General features: G+C 36.5%; 1 protein-coding gene across 3 annotated transcripts in view; it reads left to right on the forward strand.

Annotated features, from left to right (window-relative positions):
• Nucleotides 1-12,032, forward strand: part of CIBAR1 (CBY1 interacting BAR domain containing 1) — a 29,979-nt gene that overhangs the window by 8,180 nt on the left and 9,767 nt on the right. For all 3 annotated transcript variants that reach the window (XM_006161280.3, XM_006161279.3, XM_006161278.3), the window contains exons 5-6: nucleotides 1,262-1,267; nucleotides 3,210-3,314. In XM_006161280.3, the coding sequence (XP_006161342.1) occupies nucleotides 1,262-1,267; nucleotides 3,210-3,314 (111 nt within the window). The remainder of the gene's footprint in view (nucleotides 1-1,261; nucleotides 1,268-3,209; nucleotides 3,315-12,032) is intronic.

The raw sequence follows: 12,032 nt of genomic DNA on the forward strand, positions 1-12,032 counted from the left end.
ATATATATATATATATATTAGTATACAGATGGCTTCTTCCCCATGCTTTCCCCCATTTAATCAACTGTAGGTATCAATGGGGAAGGGAAAGGCATAGGTCAAAAGGAAGTAGGCACCAATAAAAAACTGCATCAGCCACACATAATAAACACTATCGGAAATTATTCTGCTTGTAAATTCTCATGTGAAAGGTTAACACTATCAAATAACCATTAGAAATTTTTCATATAAAAAATCTACAAAGGAGCTCTATTTCACATTTCCTGTAATAGCACTACAGTTTTTAAAAATCCTAAGTTCAGCGTTATAAATAATTACTTTTTTATTTTAGGTCATGTTTAAGTTGAAAAGTTATACAAAGGATCTTTGAAAAAGTTCATGGAAAATGCATGTAATTAAAAAACTATCAGTCTGGGGACCAGCAGTTAGCATAATGGCTATGTCACTAGACTCCCATGTAGTCAACCATGGTTTGAGTCCTGGACCCGGTGGCTTAAACTCATGCCGGGCATGTGTGTGTACATGCCCAAGATCCCAAGAGGAGAATGGAGAAGGGATTGCAGTGTGACCATCCCCCCCTGGGGGGTGATTTCTCGCTTTCTGTCTCTCTGTTTCTCTCTGTCTTTCTGGCGAGCGCATGCACCCTATAACAAAAACCTCTCCAAAGAAAAAAAACTATCAGTCTGGACCCACAGCACAGTGGGTAAGTGTTGTGCATAGGCACCAGATCACACATGCCTGACTGTGTGACTTGAAAGACATGCTGGGCACATGTGTATCCATGTCCAGAATCCTGATGAGAAGGAGAAGTGGAGGAAAAAGTATTGTAGCATGACAATGCCCCACTGGGTGGTGCTTCTTCTCTGTCTCTAGTGAGCACATACATCTTCTGACAATAAAAAGGAATTTGAAATAAAATTACTTAAAGAGAATTATGTGTGGATTTTAAAATCTTTTTGCACCCAAGTAAACTTGTACTTAAATTCCAACTTTCCATGAAGGTTTTGAAGTCCCCTCTTAATGGTTTTACTAAACTTTATATCCTATATAATAAATAAATATATTTTATGTGCTTAATATCTTGAAACTTACTAGTTGAATGAATCTAATGGCAAGAGTATGTGATCAATTTATAGTTACAATTAATGTATAACTTAGTTGCAAGAGCATATCATTCTGTAATAGTATATGATTATTTTAATTTATTTAAAAATGCTATGTTCTCTTTGAAATGTATTTTTTCCTTTATGAAAAATTTCAGTCACAGGTGGGTAATAAAGTGATGTGTCAAGAAATGGACCCTTATAGTAAACACTTTTACTTGTTTGAATTTATACATTTTCTTGAAAAAGAAAGCAAAGGCTAAATGCTATTACATGTCACAGTTTTCATGACAAATACATTTTTTCCATTGATTAGTTATTAAAATGTATGAGACTATTGAGTAAACATAATACTGGCACAAGAAACATTTTCATAGGAAAAAATCAGAAAATTGGGCTAAAACTCTTTTATTTTTAAGTTTCTGTTACTGTTTATAAAAAAAAAATTATGATTTTGGGCACCTGCTGTCTTAAAGAATGAGATGCTTAAAGAGAAATACATAAATAGATTGGAAATGTTCTGCACTTAACAGTACTGTAGCCACTAGCTGTATTTGGCTACCGAGCTCTTGAAATGTTAAGTTCTTACATTTTTATTTAGATAACATACATAGCCACATGTGGCTAGTGGCCACCAATTGATTGTACAACACAGATCTAATTGGTGAGTATATTATCAGAGTTTATGAAGGAAAGCATTAGACTTACCATCTAATTTATTAGTTACTAGTGTATATATCTTTTGTAATAGCTTAAATAAATAGAAACAGTGTAATATCATTAGCTTATAAGAATCTGTATGCCAGGGGACCAGCAGTTAGCGTAATGGCTATGTCACTGAACTCCCACGTAGTCGACGCAGTTTGCGTCCCGGACCCGGTGGCTTAAACTCACACCGGGTGCGTGTGCGTGCTTGCCCAAGATCCCGAGAGGAGAATGGAGGAGAAGGGATTGCGGCATGGCCATCCCCCCTGGGGGGTGATTTCTTGCTTTCTCTCTCTCTGTCTCTCTCTGTCTGTCTGGCGAGCACACACACCTTATAGCAAAGACCTCTCAAAAAAAAAGAAAAGAATCTGTAGGCCAGCCAGTGGCATGATAGTTAAGGCAGCTGGAGCCCACATCGCAAACTGAGCAGTTTAAGATACAGACTGGGTGGCTTGAAAAACACATTGGGACACATGTGCAAGCCCAAAATCCGTAAAGGAGAAATTGAGAAGGGATAGTCATCCCCCATGGGGGATGCTTCCTCACTTTACCTCCTCTTTTTCTCCCTCTCTCTTTCTCTCTCTACACACCCTCTGGCAAATTGAAAAAGAAGAATCTGCAAGTGGAAATTCCATGTTAAATATTTGTAGTATACATTCTACTCCACCTAATTAGGATATTATAGAATTAGAAATATTTAACACATTTAAAAAACTAGTAAAAGTAAGCAAAGTGTAATAGCCTTATACTTGCTAGCCCAAAATGCCTAAATAATGAAATAATAATTTAAAAATCAAAGATTCTCAGTTGTGGAAATTTTCATAGCCATAAGTCTTTCCACTGTGTGCCAATGACTCTTTGTAGTCCTATACAAAGATCACTTCATTTAATCCATACAAAAGTGCTATGAGATATGCATTATTGTATTTTACAGATTAAGAGGCAGTGTTTGAGAGCATTAACATTTCCTGGTAATAAGTCAGGAATTTTCTTTCTTTTTCTAGTCCTTTCTTTTTGAGGAAGAAAGGATTAAAGAGGAGACAGAAGAAAAGATAAATGGCATAAGCAGTGAAACAGATGAAAGTAGTAGAAAATATAGATTATTTTACAGTTAACTATCCAAGGGCAAAAAAAAAAATGGCTTTATAGAAATAGAGGGAAGAATTTTTGTTTTGTTTAGTTTAACATCATGAATTATGTCCCTTAATAGATTTAAATGTTTTATTCTGAATGTGTTTATTATATGTTGTTTTATTATATGTGGTAAAAATATAATATTGAATAATTTAAACTGTTATGCCAAAAAAGCCAATAGTACAATGGTAGTATTTACCATTGGACGCGACTGAATGGATTCTGATTTGATTTTTTGATATCTTTGCTTGGTGAATACTTTTGTAGGCAGAAACTGAATTACAGAGAGCTACAATGGATGCTACCCGGACAACTCGTCAGCTGGAGGAAACTATTGACAATTTTGAAAAGCAAAAAATAAAGGATATCAAGGTAAACAAGTAACTTTTAAGGTTTGAAACATTTTTTGTAACCTTATTTATTTACATATTTGAAAATTATAAATTACTCTATTTAGCCTATAAAAAGTCCTTGCAGGAAGAAAAAAAGATATTATAAATTATGTACCAAACGTTATTTTATTATAGAAACAGTAGCATACAAAAAGCATTTTATTCCCAATTACCAATCAGAGGTCATTCAGATTTTTATCACAAATATTATTTAATCAAAACTATATTCACTATATTTTTAATATGTCAAGTGCTGCTCTAGGTACATTACATATATTATTTTAAAATCTGCACACAACCCCATGAGGATGAGGTGTTATTTAGAAATTGAGTAGAGCTATAAACTTACCCAAAATACCATTTCCAAAAATATAAGCCACAAGCCAGTTATATTTTTTAAATCTGTACTTTCCATTATGATACATTACCATTAACCTTTATAGCAAAAAACTGTCTAGAAACTATGTATTTTCAAGTAAGTAGATGGTGACAGTAGCCATCCACATAAATTTGTACCCACAATCATGTACCTTAGTCAACAGAATTATAAGAATTGCCTGATTTTATTTTAACACATCTGGAAATTGGAAACCTTTGAGATCATGGAATTTAGCAGGTCTTCAATGACGTTTTGATAGGTATCATGAGAATATTTGAAGGGTTGGTTATCACCATCTTATGTATATTTTAAAGCTCATCTGATGATGCCTTTCTGATTCGCTGAAAATTTTCTTGTAACAAGCTTTAAAGATTTTCTTGTTCTTTTACTACTATTGACAAAGAATTCTTCCTGCTTTTATTTCTTTTAGAATTATTTAATTCTTATTTATTCATCATTTTAATTGACCAGAGAGAATAAACAGAAAGAGAGAGAAAGAGGGAAAGTGATAAAGCAAGCTAGCAGGTTTGGGATTCGAACTGTGATTAGCCATGTGGGAATATCCAGTGCCTTAACCACCATGCCACCTGCTGGACCCCCCTTTTTTGGCCCCCCCCCTTTTTTTAGAATTATTTTTATTTATTCATTTCTTCCTGCTTTTATAAATATGTTTTCATCAATAAAAATAAGCATTATTTGTGACTTCATTATATCATTCCTCTTTTAAACTCTAGGAAACAACATTTGTTTGCATCTTCAATTTCATAACATGATTTCCAGGGATTTCAGAACTTTAGCCTCACTTCAGCCTCAGGCTCGGCACTCTGCTGTGTAATAGTAGATTGAAACTCTTACTCATAGAAGAGCATTTTGGGAAGCTGTGCTGAAACAAACAACTTTACTAGCTGAGAATAATATTTTACAGTGTCTGACATCCTCTGTTAAACTGAGATAGAGGAAGGATTATTAAAACAGTTCATCAGCTTTAAACTGAAGATCGAGAATGGAAACTTGTTGCTGTTGCTGCCTAAGGCTTCTTTAGTGAGAGGAGTCTGCTTGCCCCACAACTGTCCCTCTTGCCTACAAAATATTCTTTTACACATGGAAGTTCCTCTCTATTCTGACCTTTGGGATCATTTCTGTATTCCACCTGCAAAATGGCTACCTCTACAGTTGTTTTTCATTCCCTATGCATCTATACATTACTGAGTACAAAACTTGGGTGGAGAAGGTGAGTGTGGAATTCCAAGCTATAATTTGGATAACCTGGAAGTTCTTTTTTTTTTTTTGGAGAGGTTGTTTGTTTGTTTGTTTTGTTTTGTTTTGTTTTTACTATAGGACGCATGTGCTCACCAGACAGAGAGACAGAAAGCGAGAAATCACCCCCCTTGGGGGGATGGCCATGCCACGATCCCTTCTTCTCTCGGGATCTTGGGCACACATGCACACACGCCCGGCTCATGATTTTAAGCCACTGGGTCCAGGACACGAACCTCAGTCCACTACATGGGAGTCCAGCAACATAGCCATTACGCTAATTGCTGGTTCCCCACCTGGAAATTCTTAAAGCAATGGGAGCTGGAGTGAGGAGCTGGTCAGTGGAAGATGCAGTGAAAAAAAGAGCTTCCAAGCTTTTCTCCTTGTCTGCTCTATCATGTCCCCAATAGAGATGAATATTCTGAGTGTTTTGTGTGTGTGTGTTTTCAGGGAGAAAAAACCCTACAGTTTAAAAAACCGAGATATATTGGGTCGTCATGAAAGTCCTGACACATTTTTGCATAGAAAAAAACATCATGACTTCCCCAACAATCTAATAGGTCAAAGTGTACAACTCAGGGTTTTTATTGTATTCACAGATATATACAGCTATCACCTCTCAATTTTAAAACATTGTCACTTCATCCTTGTACACTTTAGCTTTTTACCTCTTTGTTTACCTCCCAGCTCCAAGCAAATGCCACTAAGCATTTTTGTCTCTATGGATTGGGCTATTCTGAAGACTTCATATGAATGGAGTCCTTTACTATGTAATTGTTTGTGACTGGCCTCTTCTACTTAGCCTACCTTAAAGGCTTACCCTTGTTGTAATATGAATCACTACTCCATTCCACCATGTAGATATTATCACATTTTGTTTACCCACTCATCAGTTGATGGACGTTTGGGTTGTTGCCAACTTCTGACTATAACAAATACTGACATAAACATTTATTTGTGCGAGCATATATTTTCATTTCTCTTGGTTATACAACTATGAGTGGAATTACCAAATCATGTGCTTAATAATTTGCAGAATTGCCACACTGTTTTCCAAAGTGGATGTACCATTGTACCATCAGAATGAGGGTTCTTGTTTCCCTGCATACACAATACTTGCTATACGTCAGTATTCTTGATTGTAGCCATCTCAGTAGGTATGAAGTAGTGTCTCTGATTATGATTTACGTTTCCCTATTTATGCTTATTGATCATATGTATGTACCTTTCTTAAAGAAAAGCTGTTCACATCCTTTGCCTATTTTTAGTAGGCTGTCTTTATTATCCAGTAATGTTATATATTCTAGATATAAGTCCCTTATTAGATAAATTATATGTAATTATTTTCTCCCATTCTGTGGGTTGTCTTTCCACTCTTAATGGTGTACATTTAGGGATCAGCAGATGATGTAATGGCTGGATCACTGGACTTCCATGTAGACAACTGCGGTTTGAGTCCCAGACCTGGTGACTTAAACTCATGCCAGGCATGTGTGTGTACGTGCCCAAGATCCCAAGAAGAGAATGGAGGAAAAGGGATTGTGGCATGGTCATCCCCTCTAGGGTGTGTTTTCTCACTTTCTCTCTCTGTCTTTCTGGTGAGCACACGTGCCCTATAAGAAAAATCTCTGCAAAAAATAATAGTGTCCATTTAAATGGAAGTTTTGTTTATTTATTATTATTTTTTTTAATCTTTGCTGTAAGGCATGTGTGCTTGCTAGAAAGAGCAAGAGAGCAAGAGAAAATGAAAAATCATGGCCCCCTGAGGGAATGGCCACACCACGATCCCTTCTCTTCCATTCTTAGGATTTGGGGCACACATGCACATGTGCCCAGTTTGATTCCAAGCTGCCAGATCTGGGGCTCCAGCCACAGAGTTGGTCATGTGGGATCCAGCTGCCTTACCCTCCACACCACTTGTTGGCTCTTGAATTTTATAATTTCATTGAAGTCTAATTTATCCTTTTATTTCCTGCTTTGTTCTTTAATGTCATAGCTAAGAATCCATGGCCAAATCCAAGGTCATGAAAATGTATTCTTGTTTTCTAATAGTTTTATAGTTTTAGCTCTTATATCTTTGATCCATTTAATTTTTGTGTATGGTCTCAGCTAAAGATTAAGTTTCATACTTTCACTTATAACTATCCAGTTGTTGAAGCACCATGTTAAAAAATTACTCTATCCTTATTGAATGGTCTTGTCACCCTTGTTGAAAATCAGATGACACGATTTTATGTCTGACTCTGTCTTTCATTGATCTACATGTGTGTCCTTACGCCATTATGATGTCTTAACACTGCTTGTTGGTAAATACAAAATCAGACTGTGTGTCTTCCTACTTTGTTTTTTGTTTGTTTGTTTTGTTTTTGAGAGGTTTTTGCTATAGGGCGCATGCACTTGCCAGACAGACAGAGAGAGAGACAGAGAGACAGAAAGCGAGAAATCACCCCCCTGGGGGGAATGGCCACACCGCAGTCCCTTCTCCTCCATTCTTCTCTCGGGATCTTGGGCACACACGCACACGCACCTGACGTGAGTTTTAAGCCACCACTTTCGGGACGTGAACCAGGTCGACTACATGAGAGTCCAGCAACGTACCCATTACGCTAACTGCTTTCTTTTTTAAAATTGATTAGACTATTCTGGATCTGTTACAATTCCATATAAATTTTAGAATTAAGTTGTTAATTTATACAAAGAAGTCAGCTAGGCTTCTGATAGAGACTGTATCAAATCTGTAACATGCTTGGAGAAATAGTGACATAATAAGGCTGATTCTTCCAGTCCAAGAACATGAGATGTTTTTCCATGAAATTGCCTTACCTTCTCTAAACAATATTTGTAGCTGTCAAGAGTATATGTTTTGTTGGGGACCAGCAGGTGGTATGGTGGTTAAGGCACTGGACCCTCCCACATGGCCGAACCCGGTTCAAGTCCCGGACCTGGTGGCTTGCTTTCTCACTTTCTCTCTCTTTTTCTCTGTCTCTCTCTGGTCAAATTAAAATAAATGAATGAATGAATAAAATTTTAAACAATTATACTTAAAAAGTATAAATTTTGGGGCCAGCAGTTAGCGTAATGGCTATGTCGCTGGACTCCCATTCAGTCGACCGCAGTTCGAGTCCTGGACCCGGTGGCTTAAACTCACACCGGGTGCGTGTGCGTGCGTGCCCAAGATCCCAAGAGGAGAATGGAGGAGAAGGGATTGCAGCATGGCCATCCCCCCTGGGGGGTGATTTCTCGCTTTCTGTCTCTCTCTGTCTGTCTGGCAAGCGCACGCGCCCTACAGCAAAACCTCTCCCCCCAAAAAAGAAAAAAAAAAGTATAAATTTTGCACTTCCTTTGTAAATGTTTTTTGGCAAACTCTCACAGCACTAAAAAAAAATCCCAGAAATATGAGCATCAAATGTCAGTACCATAGAATATTTAAGTTCTTCATCTCAGTTTTTTTCCTCCTCACTGTCAGATTGTTTCTTTTCCAAGTTAGGTCTTATTTAAGACCTTTCACGATAAAGAGGGATGCAAAAATCTCATGTTACCAACAACCTCAAAAATCAGTCAGAAGGGGTTACATTACTGCCTTTGTTTCTAATAAGAACATGATTCAAATGTTGCTGTGTTGATTTTAACATGTCTAACAAACAATGTTCATGTGAGAGTTCTTAGAAAAGTCAAAACTATTGATGCCACTCCATTTGAAGGAGAAACAGACAACAGACATAGAACATATTTATTTTTCTTACCAGTTATCAATTCTTCAGGTAAGGGCAGAGCTTGTGGCTCCTTCTTTAACTTCTCTGGGATCATAAATGACTGGCAGCAGTGAGCACTATACACAACTGCATTACTGCATTTGAAATTGGTTTAATCAACAAATCTATCTGAATTTTGGTAGCAGCATTAATCAAAAAGCTAACACAACACAACTTTTATCATTTTTTTTTTTTTTTTTTTTTTTGGAGAGGTTTTTGCTATAGGGCACTTGCACTTGCCAGAAAGACAGGGAGAGACAGAGAGAAAGAAAGCGAGAAATCACCCACCAGGGGGGATGGCCATGCCCCAATCCCTTCTCCTCCATTCTCTTCTCAGGATCTTGGGCACGCACGCACACATGCCCGGCGTGAGTTTAAGTCACAGGGTCCGAGACTCGAACCGTGATTGACTACATGGGAGACTACAATGACTTTTTATAGAACTTTGTAAAGAATTTGTCTAAAGTGGGTATGAGGGGCGTGGCCACAGGTGGTGCAGTGGTTAAGGTACTGGATTCCCACATGGTCTACTGCAGTTCAAGTTTCATACCAGGCAGCTTGAAATTTACACTGGGCACTTACGTGTGAATGCTCAGAATCCCAAGAGGAGAAGGGATTGTGTTGTGATCATCTCCCCTGGGGGGTAATTTCCAACTTTCCCTTCTCTGATTCTGATTCTCTCCAGCAAGCATATGCTTGCAAAACATTAAAAGAAAAAAAAAATTCAAAAGATTGGTGTGGAATTAATGCACAGAACAAGAGAGAAAAGGCATAATTCCATTTGTTTCCCATGTAGTAAGAAAAGTCATTAATTTTGTGGTGAATCTCGAGAACTGCACACCCACAAAAATAGACCTGAGTCCAGGGCCACTCCTGGAACAGAGACAGGAACTCAGTATGTGATAAAGTAGCTGACGTGAACAAGAAACCATTGCATTAATCCATTTTAATGCTTTATTTTCATTATAAATATGAAACCATTAAATGTTTTCATAAAATTAGTAAAAATAATCCCATTACCCAAAAATAATCAGTTGATATTCTGTTTATATCCTTCCAGACTTTCCTATGCACATATACAAATATAGGATAATAACAGTAACATTTTTAATGTTACTGACTGACTATATGCCAAGCACCATTTTAAGCATTTCATGTAGATAAACCCCTTTACCTCCCACAATATCCTTATAAGAAAGGTACTATTATTATCCCCATATGGTTAAATGTAAATGGGATCACAGTATATGTAACATCTCTTTTTAAAATTTATTATGTTATGGACATATTTATGCTAAGAAATAAGAAATCCATGTCATCTTTTTTGGTATCCTCACAGTATCTTGCAGTATGGATACATTAGTTTATTTACTCAGTCTTCATTGGTAGATATGCAGTTTATTTTTACAGTTGTATATATTACTGTATCATTAAATGTCTTTAAATATTGATCTTTATGCTGGTCCATTTGTTCTCTTGGAACAAATTACCAGAAGTAGAGCTCCTTATTCAAAGAGCATATACACTTTCAGTTTTAATATCTATTTTTTTCTGTCCACAAGGTTAAGCCTATTTACATTCCTACTAAACCTTGCATGAGCACAGGTGCAGCAATGAGCAGTTGTATTTTTAATAGCCAATTGTATAGATAAAAAATTAGTATCTCATAATTTGCATTGCTCTCATCATTGCTAAGCAGAGTACTTTTTCATATATTTAATGATAAATTTTATTTCTTTAGTGAATAACTTGCAATTGTCCTTGGCTTAGATTTTATTTTGGCATTTTTCATACTAATTTGTGGAAAATTCTTTATACTGAGAAAATCAACCCTTTTTATTAGAAAAATGTGTTTAAGATTGCTTTTTCTCATTTTACTGTTTATGCAACCTTAAAATTTTATTTTTGTTACCAGATCTTTTTGGTTTGTGCCTTGGTGTCATGCTTAGAAAGATTATTTTATACTCCTAAATTATATAAATATTTCCTAATATTTTATCCTAGTATTTGTATGATTTTTAAAAAATCTTTTAAACATTTAAATATTTTATCTGGCAATTATGTTTTGCATATGGTATGAAGTAGATATAGAACTTTTTTGTTTTTGGAAAGAACTGTGGTATAGGGCACATACATTCTACCAGAGAGAGAGACAGAGACAGAAAATAAGAAATCACTCCCCAGGGGTATGGCCACACCACAATCCCTTCTCCATTCTCCTTGCAGGATTTTGGGCACAAACACACATGTGCCCAACATTGAATTTCAAGCCTTCTGGTCTGGGATTCAAACCATAGTTGGCCATGTGGGAGTCCAGCAATGTATCCATTATTCTAACTGCTGGGCCCTATTTTTAAATTTCTTTATATAGTCCTGACATCCTTTATTGAATAGCCTTTACTCTGGAGAGCTATCATTTCTCCATTTATTTGCCAAAATGCTGACAGACCTTTGTCACTTTTTTGTTAAATATCTTGTTTGCTAATCAAGCCACATAAAGGCATATTATTATTATTATAAACATTAACAAATATTTCCCATTAGGCTGGTTAACTTCTTGAGCATTAAGAAGTTTTGGCTTGTAATTGATTCCTAGTTCTGTTGTTTTCCTCTAGGAGTTTCTTCATTCCTACAGAGCACTTGACTTCCTATCTGGTTAGCAACTATTTTAGGGACACTGACAACTGAGAGTATGTCCCAGCCCTGGTCAGAAGCCATTCCACCTCTAAGGTATTCCAGGGTATCTGGAGAGTCTTAGTATGAAATTCAAAATTTTATCTTGCTGTAATGTTGCTTTATTATAATAGTTAGTTGCAAGTACAGTATACTGAGCTCTCTGTGACCTACATGAATTAACAGTAAGGGTCATTATGAGTCATAGTTACAAGTCTCGTATCCCAAAGCTCAGCCTTAGTCAAACTGACATATGTGCTTGCCCAGAGGGAATACTTTCAATTACAGAGGTGTGCCCACTGAGTGGCAATCAGAAACCTGTTACTATTTCCTTAATGGTCTTCTGAACCATTAAGAAAAAATGGAGATAGATAGAATCATGGGACAGTGATGGTTGGGTATATGGCTGTCATCTGAAGTGCATGACTTCTTCTTTCTAGGTGGTTACCTCAGGAAAGCAGAGATGAGGGAAATGTGTTGATCTTGCCTTCTAGCCTAGGTCATGCTTGAGTATTTTCTACCTTGTTCTTATTCAGCCCAGTTTTCTCAACACTAATACCTGGTTATTCTATTTTGGTAAAAAAAAAAAAAAAAATTATTAACGAAAGAATAAGATCCTGTTTATTGAAAACTTGTC

Source organism: Tupaia chinensis, unplaced genomic scaffold, assembly GCF_000334495.1.
Source record: "Tupaia chinensis unplaced genomic scaffold, TupChi_1.0 Scaffold138407_1, whole genome shotgun sequence".
Classification (NCBI taxonomy): Eukaryota; Metazoa; Chordata; class Mammalia; order Scandentia; family Tupaiidae; genus Tupaia; species Tupaia belangeri.